Here is a 13,271-nt window from a genome sequence, read left to right on the forward strand (position 1 = left end):
TCATACATACTAATGTCTTTTTTTCTTTTTCTTTTTTAAAGATCCAATCTCTAATTCTTACCATTTATCATCTCAAAAAAAAAATTCTTACCAATTATAATTTTTAAGGAAACAACTTTGGGACGCTTACAATGTTTAACTATTGCTTTATGTTTTCCATGATAATACTAATATCCATTACACTTACTTGAAGCATATACATCGAACATCATGTGGGGGATTTTTTGGCATTTGGTGTGTCAAATGCCAAATATTAGACATTTGACGCACCTAATGAGAATGCTCTAAATAATTGGTAGTAAAGGATTTCAGAATAGGCAAAGTGCTAATTAGTGGAATCTTTTCTTTACAAATGTGTAAGGGTACGTCCTGAGGATTACGACAGGAATTGTAATATTTATTACTAGTAATAAAGTGCATTGTAATGTAATAACTAAACCTATTAATTAGTTTGGTTGTGAGTTATAACATTAGAATGAAACTTAACATTTATTTTAGGAAATATCTTATTAATACAATTATATTTCATTAAAATTTGTTATTTTTAAATTTAAGAGAGATATGTGTTATTTTTTATGATTTTTTATTTTTATAATTGTTAGATGTATATGAAAAGTTTGCTTATTTGAAAATATATTAAGTATTAAAATTATTGCACTTACGAATGAATATCTAATACAACCTTTTAAAAAGAAATATTTATTCTTCATTTTGAAGAATAGCTGTTCATAAGGAATTCTATTCCTTGTAATAAAAATATAACCAATTAAAAAATAACTAAATCATAAGAATAACTATTATATTACAGCGTCTATTACCGTCTACCAAACATGCCCTAATTGACATAAGAGACGAAAAGAGAATGAAGTGAAGAACATTACATCATGGAAGGAAACGGTCAAATAATCTCGGTAAGCAGCAACAGAATATGAATTAGCGCATCATAGTTCGGAACTCATCAAAGCTCAGGACACCGTCTCCGTTGAGATCAAACCTTCCAATCATGGCTTGGCAATCCTCAGTAGACTTGGATTCACCGAGTCGACTCAGCATTCTTTTCAAGCTTGTGGGGGTGATGCAGCCTGACCCATCCATCTCATACATCCCAAAAGCCTCTTTGAGCTCCACATTCTTGTCTTCCTCTCCCCCTGCGTCCATTAGCTTCTGGAATTCCTCGAAATCGATCTGCCCATCTCCATTCAAATCACATGTTTTCACTGCTGCTTCTGCCTCATCCATCGACATCTCGCTCCCAACAGTGACCACACAGCTTTGTAATTCAGAAGGAGATATTTTACCATCTCCATCCTCGTCAAAGTAATCAAACACCCTTTGAAGCTCGCTGCAGTTGTTTTTGCTTGCATTGGAACCAGTTTGTGAAAGTGAATTCATATCCACCTTTCTGCTTGGAGATAATTTAAGACGTAATCTTCCCAAAGATAATTTTTTCGGTGAACTTGAACCAGGCTTTTTTTCCAATATTGTAATTGGAGTAGAGGCAGAAGAAGCTGCATCGTGTGTGGTCTTCATGATGAAAACCTGGATTAATTGAAGGCAGTTTGGTAAATCAAAGAACTTTGAACTGGGTATATAGTTGAACTTGAAATTAGTTTGAAAGAAATGTAACAACTAACAAGGTTGGCTCTTTATATAGAGAGATATATAACACATGCCGGAACACGCCGGAACACGGTTTTGACGTGTCACATCACACGGAGTATTTTTATGGTATGACGTTTTTTTATTTTTCTGGACCGCCCGTTGTTTTCTAGAAGATGAGATTACGACGACCATGACAGTTGTTGATAAGATCAGATGTATAATACTCTAATATGAGTTGGATTCAGCGGCAGTAGCGAGTGAAGGGATGAGGATATATTTAGACTTTTGTCTATCGAGATCCTTCAGGGACTTTCTTGTTTATTTTTTAATCTCTGAATTGTTCTTTCCTTTGACTTTGGGAAAACCTTGACCACAAATGATCGTACGTTTGTAATTGCAATTGTAAACGTGGAGGCACTCAGCAGTGTCGTACAATAACTAACTCATAGTACCTGTTGTCGCTCACCACCGTTGGATTCATTTACGACAATCAAATAGAGAAAAACAGATATTTGCTTCTCTCTATCCTACCTTTCTAAGATATTTATTATTTTTTTTAACAATTAACGGTCAAAACTGTCTAAAGAAAGCGTGTTTTCTAGCAACAAACGAAATAGATAGGGATTGGTAATTTGGTATATCCTATACTTTATTGTTTAACTGAGAATGGTTATGGTGGTTTAGGCCATGTTTGGATTTTTTTTTTATCACTTATCACTCATCATTCAATTTTCGTCACTCATCATTTCTCATTCAATTTTCGTCACTCATTACCACTCATTACTCAAAATACCCCATCACTCATCATGAAGTGTGTTTGGTACCATCACTCAACTTGTCATCACTCAATATTTTTCAACTGTTTGTGGGTCTCATACCTGTCACGATACAGCTTTTACTTTTTTTTTCTTTTTTTTTTTTCCTTAAACCCTAGTACCCAAACTCACCAAACCCAGTGAAAAAAAAAAAAAATGCTAAAGGTCCCGAACCCCGTAAAAAAAAAAAAAAAAAAAAAAAAAAAAAAAAAAAAAAAAAAAAAACTTAATGAAGAAGACCAAGACTCAGGGTGAAAGGGAAAAGAAAAAAAGGAAGAAGAAGAAGAAGAAGTCACCTAGTGTGAAAGGAAAAAGAAAAAAAGGAAGATGAAGAAACCAAGCTCACCAAAACTAGTGAAGAAAAAAAAAAGTGAGTCAAAAGTTGCGGCTAATAGGTCCCTTGGTGTATGTTTAATTACGGAAATACTATTGAAAACAGAGTTATGGAAACTGAAAATACATTTTAGGTGTTTTCAATTTTCATAACTTATCACTCAAAAATCAAAGAATTAAGTGATGGAAACAAAAACTGAAAACAGAGTTATAAAAATCCAAACGGACTTTTCAATCATGGATCCCACCATTTTTGAGTTATGAGTTATAGAAACAAAGCTATGAGTTATGGAAACAGCAAATCCAAACAGCCCCTTAATAGTTTTGAAATTATTTTACAAATATTTCTTCTCTAACTATGAATGTGATTATCTTTATACTGCGTTGTTTGGTTTTATGTTATGTTCACAGTTCACAATAGTGACTAATACCATGAAAAACAGTAAGTACATGCAGTTGGTGCCAGCATATTTTTCAGACCATCTTTTGTCTTCTCTTTTTTTTCAATAATCATCACTTATTCACTTATTACATTTGTTCCTAAAATATCAGATCGTGAAGGAAATTGAGCAACATCTGTCAGAATTCAAGTGTGGCCTTGCTCATCTCTTCTGTAATATTACGATATCCATCAAGTAATTTCCTCTTCATGTTCATCATGGTTTTTTTTTTTTTTTTTTTTTTTCAGAATTTCATCTCTTTTTTTAATGCAGCACACAAAGTGCATCCCTTACTATATATCAATGAGAATTACAACTCTGATGTTCAGGATGCATGATATTGTGACATTCCTCAACAAGATAGATCCATAGGTTTTTTTGCCTTCCTTAGCATGTCATCTAGTAGACTATGTCATCTTAACAAAGATATTCAATGGTTTTTGGATATCTATTTTCAGGGAAGGTCTACTTCTTGGAAGCATACGATTGAAGGTAAGTATACTGTTTTTTTTTTTTTTTTTTTTTTTTCTTCAAACAGTTTGCATTTGGAATAAAGAAAAAGTTAACGGATATCCTAAGTGTATTGGTTTAGGAACTATGCTTTTTATGTTTTTCATAAAAGTAGTATTAAAATTTTATTAAAATAGTCTATAAACTGTTGGGTCCTAAATAATATTAATTATCACCAAAATTACCAATTCTAATAGCAATCACACATGAGAACACAAATATTTATATAGAAAATTTTATCTACTTGAAGGAAAAAAAATCACAGGATAAACTCTAAATCAATTCACTATTATTAAATCAATTACAATAATTTTTAAGTTTATGCCTAACTTGAGAACCACCAAATACAATATAAATCCTCTTGTGTATGTCTCATGGCTAAAAAAAATCTTATTTTTTTCTTTGCTCTCATACACACTAATTATTTATTTCTATCTTTCTTCTCTTCTTCTTTCTCTTTTCCACATAACTCTCCTTGGCTATCTCTCCCTATGTAGCACCTCTTTCTTTGGCACTTTGCAACATCAAACAAAATTTTACAAATTCTCCTTGATTTGTGTGCTTTACAAAAAAATGTTGTTGACAAAACCCAAACCTTGTTGTCTCTCTCTTTGCATTACCTCCCAAGCGAAAACCCTTTTTTCTCTCTTTTGATTTCACGCTCTATTTTCCCTCTTTCCTTAGGGAGAACCCTTGGGCCGAAGCCATCAAATTCTTTGTAGCATTTTCTATTTATAAAACTCTTTTTCTATTATCTCTAGAACAAGGAATACATTACTTTTTTAAGAAATAATAAACTTTCATTTCACACTAAGGAATGGTCTTTCATTCCACATCAAAGAAACTCAAATTAATTTTTCCTTTTTCAACAAAGAAACTCAATTGACTTTCCAAATCACAATTGGAATTAGAGGCAATTTTTCAACATTAACAAATGCCTTAAAAACATCCGTTAACAAGATCATTAGAATAATTCTATTACCATACAGTTTCACACACTCTGCCACAATTGTTTTATGTGGCTAACTGTGATTAGATGTTTATCACTATCATATAAATTCACAAATTTTTTTTTTATCACTTACAATTTACCACATAGAATAGTTGTGACAAAGTGTATGAAAATACTTGAACTATGCTCATATTTGATAAAGCCAAGGGAAAAGAAGAAAAGTAAAGCAAAATATACTAATGTGTGATTGGTTGGAGAAGCAATTCCAATCCTCTTTTCTTTTGGCCGATGATAAAGATATTTAGATAATTGCGGCTAGCTAGGCACTATATATATATATAAGCAAGGGATGTCAATATAAATAATGAAAGTTTCTTTATAATGGCATCAGCCATCAGGTTGTTGGTATGTTGTTACTATATTATCTCTAGTTAGTTCAAACCTCCCTTTTTGGCGGGCCCAAACATAGAATATTGTAAGATTCAACGATTTTTTTTTTTTAGAAGTTTTATTTTGCTGAAAAAAGTTTTCCGAGTAATTGTTAATAAAGGATTTCAGTACAGCCAAAGGTCAAAAAATATAAGTTGATTGGTGGAATCTGAATTTCTTTACAAATATATATGTAACTGACAAAAGATGAAAAGAATGAAGTGAAGAACAATGAATCATTGAAGGAAACGGACAAATAATCTCGATTAGCAGCAATGGAATATGAATTAGCGCATCATAGTTTGGAACTCATCAAAGCTCAGGACGCCATCTCCATTGAGATCAAACATTCGAATCATGGTTTCGCAATCCTCAGTAGACTTGGACTCACCGAGTCGACTCAGCATCCTCTTCAAGCTTGTGGGGGTGATACAACCTGACCCCTCCATCTCATACTTTCCAAAAGCCTCTCTCAGCTCCTCATTCTTGTCCTCCTCTCCTCCTGCTTCCATTAGCTTCTGGAATTCCTCGAAATCCAGCTGCCCATCTCCATTCAAATCACATGTTTTCACGGCTGCTTCTGCCTCATCCATTGACAGCTCTCCGCCAACAGTCCTCACACAGCTTTGTAATTCAGAAGGAGATATTTTACCATCTCCATCCTCGTCAAAGTAATCGAACACCCTTTGAAGCTCGCTGCAGTAGTTTTTGCTTGCGTTGGAAGCAGTTGGTGAAAGAGAACGCTTATCCTCCTCTCTCCTTGGAGACAATTTACTACGTAATCTTCCTAAAGCTGATTTTTTTGGTGAAGTTGAACTAGGCTTTTCCTCCAATACTGTAATTGGAGAAGAGGAAGAAGAAGAAGAAGAAGAAGAAGCTGCATCGTATGTGATCTTCATGAAGAAACCCGGATTAATTGAAGGCAGTTTGCTAAATCAAAGAACTTTGAACTGGGTATATACTTGAACTTAGAAATTAGTTTGAATGAATGTAAAAACCAACAAGGTTGGCTTTTTATATAGAGAGAGATATCAAGTTATATAGAAATAGAAGGATGAGTTCGAAACTTCTGAACACAAGCGGAAAAGGAATACCAAATGGGAAAGGAAAATAAAGGCATGATGATATAGTGATTTAAGTGATGACGTTGTGGAACGTGACACAGACTTGTGGTGGAAAGATTTTATATATATCTTGAGATCAATATTTTTTGATAGGGTCGTGTGTCTTTATTTTTTCAAAAGAGCACACATTAATTTATCTATTTTTAAAAATATTTTCTCGGAACACACATTAAACCATCCATTTTTAGAAATATATTTTTAAAAATTAAAAGAACTGTCAATACTTTTTCAATTCTCAAAAAAATATTTATAAAAATAATTAATTATTGTGTGCTCTTAAGTCACTAGCAAAATCTTTTTTCCAATTGTGTTTTTTCTGTATAATGGTTTTGACTTATGACTTTTGTAGACCGCCAATTGTTTTTTTTATTTATGAGAGGGGGTAACGATGACCATGACGATTGTTGATCAGATATGTAATAGGTCTTAATGGCAATTATTTTTGTCCATTTGCAGCGCTGGCTCTTCGATTAAGTGACAGTAGCGCCCTAACTTGCGAAGGAAAAAAAAAAAACTAACTTGCAAAAAAAAAAAAAATGTACTAAATTAACCTATTGTAACTAACTTAATAAAAATGTTAAACACTCTAATTTGAAAATTACAATAATTTGAATTCAACAAAAATAATACTAATGTTAGGACAAATTTTAGTTACAAAATTTGTTATAGTCTAAGACTACAATCTTACTCAATATCTTTTTATAGGAAGTGAATTTTGACAAATTCACCATTGGATTACATCTTCTTCTTATATCCTCCATATTTGCAAAATTTCTAAAAAATTAAAGATTAATAGCTATATCACTAATATATTATTTAAATTGTAAATTTTTGTAATTTAAAATTATGCATAAAATATAAGTTTATAGATCAAATAATAAATAATATCTAATTGACACAAAATTTGATATGTGTATTAAGAAACATGTAATTTAACGGTTAGATTTTTAAAATATGTAGTAATGTTTATTTTATTGAGTAAGGTTGTAACCTAAACTTTGTCCCTAATGTTATATACTTATATCCATAACATTTTAAGAATAATTTCACAAAAAATTCTATGTGGTAAGCTGTCAATGATTCTAATTTAGACCCAATATTGACATCAATTTTTTACACACCAATAATAGCTTTTTGCATAAGATTTATTATAAAAAATATTGTAAACATAGCATTACTTCAAAAATAATTCTGGCCCCCTAAACATAATCCTTAACCCCCCCCCCCCCTTTTTTTCTTTAAAGCTTAATAACATTAGTAAAAATTAGCTCAAATATCAACAAAATAACCCAAAAAAAAAGATACTGACCAAATAACAACAATAATAAGTGAACAAATTATTCAACAAAAAGCCTATTCTAAAATAAAATGATAAAAATCTCTAATAATTTAAATTTGTAACTCGTTCACCCATTCAATAAAAATAATCTATAATTTTATTTTTCCTTAAAAAACGGTACCAATAAAAATATTGTGGTTGTGAGTTCTTTTTTTTTTTTATATATAAACTAGTTGTGAGTTCTTTTTGGTGTGATGGCAGTTACGCTCTCATTGGTTTTGCGTGCAATTGCAACAATTTTACTCTCTTTAGCGACTTGGTTTTCAATTATAGCAAATAACTCCATTTTTTTCTTCTCTATTATTATTTTAGACCCTCACTCACTTTATCACTCTCATTTCAACATTCTCAGTTCCTACTTTATCTATTATTCATCTATTTTCTCTTTTTCTCTTTATTAATAGAAAGAAATTGTAATACTATATGTAGGGAATCAATTTGAGGCCCAAGCCCAAAATATATGGAGTCTTAGCCCAATGAGCCCAATACAATGAATTTGTAAAGAATAGGTCAAAGAACTAGGTCACAATGAGTTGGACAGCGGTTAGTATGGAATTGCATGGCGATCAAACACGAATAAAGGATGCTGATATCAAAAAACTTTCAGTCCGAGGAGATTAAACTTGTATATAATGATCACTCTTGAATCTCAGAATGAGTTAGATTGCTACACTGTTTTTTCTCTCTATTTTCCGATCCTCTTCTCATGGAGAGTCCCTCACATTATATAGCTCTTTTTGGATCATCTTGATCCTACACTTGTTGATCATTTGAGTCCCTGCTTGAGTGTTCATCCCATCAGACACCCCTTTTAGCCTTCAGTGAGTTGTGGTAGCCAAGACAGCACTGTTCAGAGGTCTTCTCCACATAAATGCGGCTATAAAAGTAACTGCAATGCATTTAATGCGGTGATAACAGTTTTTCCTTAGATATTTTGAGTTTCCTTCCTTCTCGTTTATTCATGGGGCATATTTCTATCGCTAGAGCCTTTTGGAGGGTTACTTTAATTGTTAGAGTATACACTTGGACTACATTCGTCGTATTTGAGGAGGTATTTCTCCTCGGATCACCTTCCATTCATCCCTCGCTTATGAAACTTTAACTGGGAACCCCTTAATAACTATTCGCTCCTCCTCGGATTTGTCAATGTTCTCGGACAAAGTATAAGGCCCAATACACTATATATATTTGCGCGTTTTTTTGTGACGTTAATATATTCAAATGATCTCTTTATTAAATTTTTTATAATTTAAATTTCTTAATGATCACCCTAGAAAAATTTCTAAAACCATCATTGTCCGTTTGAGAATAATTTATTTTTAGTAGCTTACTTGCAAAGATTCTATCAAAAAATATAGTTTTTTATAATTTATTTTTTAAAAAGTAATAAAAATTATATTATTTAAAATTATAAATAAAATAAAACAAACAAACAAATGTAAGACAGAAGGTAAAAAAACAAAACAAAACTTTTTCAATAATTTCCAAACACAAACTATATTAGAGACTTTTTGGGACACTTCGGGAATTTTAAAATTTTTCCCCTAATACCGTTCTTTCCTTTGACCGTAGGGAGACCTTAACTGCGATTGATTACACATTTGTAATCGTAATTGTAGACTTGGAGGCACTCTGCAGTGACGTAGAATAGCGATAGGTAACACATGGTCATTGGAATTATTTACGACAATCAAATAAAGAAAAATAGATATTAAGGCTGTTTGGTACGGCTATTTAAATAACAGTTTTTATTTATTAAAAGAATTTAGTTGATCTATGTCTTTAGGGTACATATTAAATTATTTATTTTTGAAAATATTTTCTCATAAATTAAAAAAAATATGACAACTTTTTCTATTTTAGAAAAAAAAAATTCAAAAATAAAAATTATTATGTGTCCTTGGACACACATTAGCAAAATCTTTTTTAGAAATATATGTGAATAAAAAAAATATATAAAAATATATAATATTGTTTAAAAATTAAAAATATGTCAAACTCGCGTAACAAACGCGCCTAAACTATGCTTCTCTCTGCCTTTCCTTTGTAAGATATTTAATATTTAACAATCGACGGTCAAAACTGTCTATTTAGCCACACAAAAAAAAAAAAGACGGTCAAAACTGTCTAAAGAAAGCGTGTTTTCTAGCAACAGAAGAAAAGAAAAAAGATTACTACTCCCTCCGTCTCACTTTGTTTGTCCTGTTTGAAAAGTCAAATTTTTTAAGGGAACATCATTTATTATCTTGTCTACCTTTTAAAAATGTATAAGTTTCCAAAACTACCCTTAAATAAATTTATCAAAATATTGAGTTAGTAAATTAATAGGGATATAATAGGAATATTAGTTGTAAGGACACGATTTAGTACCGAACCAAAACAGTATCGGGTTCGTACGTAAAGGGCCCAGACAATATGATTTTTAGAGCGTGGGTGTAAAGAACTAGGCTAACTGTAATCTATCCTCCAAAGACTCAATTTCATGAACGTTCAAGGTTTTTCAGTTGATACTCTGGATATTCCTCCTTAGTGACTAGTACCAATCCTTCTTTCTCTTCTCCCTTTTCTCTCTCTACTTTCTGTCTCTTGTTCTTTTTTCCTTCTTTTTTCTGTCCCGATCCCCCCCTTTTCATGTTCTTCTTTTAGTTTATATATCTCCCTTTGCGCTCCATCCTCGCCGCACACGTGTAGGTTGGGTTCGGAGGATTTCTTTCTGTCCCATCTAGCACCTCCTGGAACTTCCTATGGGCAGCTGTAAGGCTGCTTCCCCACTGTTCAGGTATCACCTCCACATTAATGCGGTCAGAGAGTTGGTTGAGAGGTCATTAATGCGGAGGTAGCTGTAGCTTCAGATATTTGTTTGCCTTATCTCTTTCATCTTTAGTCGGCTACTCTACCCTTTGAGATGACTGAATTCTAAGATCTGATCGTAACGAGACCACGTCCTGATCGTCCTCGGACGCGATCGTCCTCGGACGCGTTCTGCCGAGGACCATGGTGTCCTCGGACGGGTATATGGCCTCCGATGGGCCACTGGCCCAACAATCCTGAACCCATTCTGAATCCTATGAGCCTATTAATCGAACGATCCGCACAATAGCCCCTCAAAATCCTACTTTTCTACTCTTCAGGAGAAAAGGTGGATTTTGACGTCATAAGCCTGCACATGTGCGCGTTTTGGGGCATGCCCCTGACGCTTCAGCACCCCGGTTTTAGTAGCATTAAATTCTGAAAACTCCCTTGTCTCCCACGTTCGACGGTGAGATCCAAATCAAACGGTAGGGGGCTTCTCTTGTTTTGTGAGCGGGAATTTTACCGCTCACAACCTTCACATGACTATAAAGGCGCTCCCAAATTGAACCTGCACCTTGTCCTTAATGGTTACGTGGTTCCAGAGTTTATACATTGAATCTGCCTTCTTCCAGTCTTCACTGTTCTCCTGGCGACTACAAATAATCATACGTTGTCCGAGGTCCTTCCTTTGAACCTGTAAGTCCTCTTGAAGCTTTTGCCATTGTTTTTCTACACCAAAAAAATTTTTCTCTACTTAGTCTCTTTAGAAAAATGGGGAAACAGAGGAATCCCTTTCGGCGTCTCGTTGACTCCGAGGAGGGTATTAGAAACTTCCGCTCTAAGTACAATATCCCACCTATGGTAGGGATGAGGTATGCAGCCCAAGGGGAGTGGGTTGACGCCAGGCAAACTAGGGAGGTGGTTATCCCCATGATTGCCTTTATTGAAGGCGGGATGACCATCCCCATGGGCAGTATCACTAGGGGTTATCTTAATTTCTTTAGGCTATCCCTCACCCAATGCGCTCCCAATATGTTTATGGTTCTGGGGAGTATAGACGCTTTGAATCAGAGAATGGATCTAAACCTATCCCATCACGACGTGAATTGGGTATACAGCCTTCACCGCCTAACTGACCAGGATTATTATCTCAAGTCGAGATATCCTGCAGTAAGGCTAATTCAGTGCCTCCCTACTTCAAATAAGTACTTAAAGGAGGATTTCCTTATTTTTTCTGGGGAATGGCATGATGGTCTACCTTGCTCGAGAGTAGAAGGAACACCAGGTGGGTGCAAAGTTACAGACCTATGCCACTTAGCTCGTGAACACATTTTACTTACCTTTATTATTTTCGGGTCTTACAAATTTAACTTTAAAATTAACGGTTTTGCAGATAGACGCTACACGAAGCCCAATCTCAGATTAGTCAATAAAGCGAGCCTAGACAGATTATTGAAAGCCGAAATATACGTGAACGAGACTGATGGTCAGCTACGGGCAGCACATTTAATTCTTGGCTATACCCCCCTTTCTTTTGGCTTTCAGGCGCCGAAGTACGTGATTAGGGCACGCGATCCTCGACTTCGCCGTATCAGTGTTGCCTACGAAGGGTTCGTTGTTCCAGAGGGTATCCCACTTCCCAAACACACACCTCTCACAGAGCCTCTTCTTGTGGCCAGCGTCTCGGCGGGGCCTTCTTTACCCTCATCTTCCTTCAAGAAAAAGGGAACCAATAGGAAAAGGAAAAGGGGAAAAAACAAGGAAATCGTTGTAACAGTGTCTGAATCCACGGACGACTTAGAGATTCTCGATCAGCCCACAAGCCCCGAGGAAAGTTCTGACGAGATGGGGGTACACAGGAAACCCCAGAAAAGTTTAATAGAGCTGATGGAAGGTTAACAGGGAAAGGCTGCACCTGCCCAAACAGTACCATCCCTGGTTTCATCTCTTCCAGCCAGGTCTCCTCCTACAGTTCCTCGCCACCCTCCTCAATCTTCTCCGCAACCAACGCCGACCAGTGCTGCCGAGCAAGAAAAGCGCAGAGAATAGAAGGGTAAGGAGGTGATAGATGCGAGTAAATCTCGCTCCACTCGAGAGGAGGATGTCCAACGAGCTGCAAAGCAGCAGAAAACTTTCCAAAAGCCTCTCTCAGCTCCTCATTCTTGTCCTCCTCTCCTCCTGCTTCCATTAGCTTCTGGAATTCCTCGAAATCCAGCTGCCCATCTCCATTCAAATCACATGTTTTCACGGCTGCTTCTGCCTTATCCATTGACAGCTCGCCGCCAACAGTCCTCACACAGCTTTGTAATTCAGAAGGAGATATTTTACCATCTCCATCCTCATCAAAGTAATCGAACACCCTTTGAAGCTCGCTGCAGTAGTTTTTGCTTGCATTGGAAGCAGTTGGTGAAAGAGAGCGCTTATCCTCCTTTCTCCTTGGAGACAATTTACTACGTAATCTTCCTAAAGCTGATTTTTTTGGTGAAGTTGAACTAGGCTTTTCCTCCAATACTGTAATTGGAGTAGAGGAAGAAGAAGAAGAAGAAGAAGAAGAAGAAGAAGAAGAAGCTGCATCGTATGTGGTCTTCATGATGAAACCCGGATTAATTGAAGGCAGTTTGCTAAATCAAAGAACTTTGAGCTGGGTATATAGTACTCGAACTTAGAAATTAGATTGAATGAATGTAACAACCAACAAGGTTGGCTTTTTATATAGAGAGAGATATCAAGTTATATAGAAATAGAATGATGAGTTCGAAACTTCGAAACACAAGCGGAAAAGGAATCCCAAATGGGAAAGCAAAATAAAGGTCCGATGATGAAATGATATAAGTGATGACGTTGTGGAACGTGACGACAGACTTGTGGTGGAAAGATTTTATATATATCTTGAGACCAATATTTTTTCAATTGTGTTTTTTCCGTATAATGGTT

At 34.9% G+C, this 13,271-nt stretch overlaps 2 protein-coding genes across 3 annotated transcripts; both read right to left on the reverse strand.

The window, feature by feature from the left end:
- Nucleotides 1–778: 778 nt before the first annotated feature.
- LOC115977837 (putative calcium-binding protein CML19) lies at nucleotides 779–1,633 on the reverse strand. Its single transcript, XM_031099861.1, has one exon. The coding sequence runs from the start codon at nucleotides 1,528–1,530 to the stop codon at nucleotides 934–936; it is 597 nt and encodes a 198-aa protein (XP_030955721.1). The 5' UTR covers nucleotides 1,531–1,633; the 3' UTR covers nucleotides 779–933.
- Nucleotides 1,634–5,220: 3,587 nt separating this feature from the next.
- LOC115977929 (putative calcium-binding protein CML19) lies at nucleotides 5,221–12,963 on the reverse strand. 2 transcript variants are annotated; one of them, XM_031099961.1, is made up of 2 exons: nucleotides 12,481–12,963; nucleotides 5,221–5,548 (listed from the first exon to the last, which is right to left on the reverse strand). In XM_031099961.1, exons 1-2 carry the CDS (start codon nucleotides 12,925–12,927, stop codon nucleotides 5,369–5,371), a joined length of 627 nt encoding a protein of 208 aa, XP_030955821.1. In that variant the 5' UTR covers nucleotides 12,928–12,963; the 3' UTR covers nucleotides 5,221–5,368. The 2 variants fall into 2 exon arrangements, with proteins under 2 accessions (XP_030955821.1, XP_030955822.1); XM_031099962.1 differs by lacking the exon at nucleotides 12,481–12,963 and having other exon boundaries at nucleotides 5,241–6,073.
- Between the last annotated feature and the right edge of the window lie 308 nt (nucleotides 12,964–13,271).

This window comes from Quercus lobata, chromosome 2, assembly GCF_001633185.2.
Source record: "Quercus lobata isolate SW786 chromosome 2, ValleyOak3.0 Primary Assembly, whole genome shotgun sequence".
In the NCBI taxonomy this organism is placed as follows: Eukaryota; Viridiplantae; Streptophyta; class Magnoliopsida; order Fagales; family Fagaceae; genus Quercus; species Quercus lobata.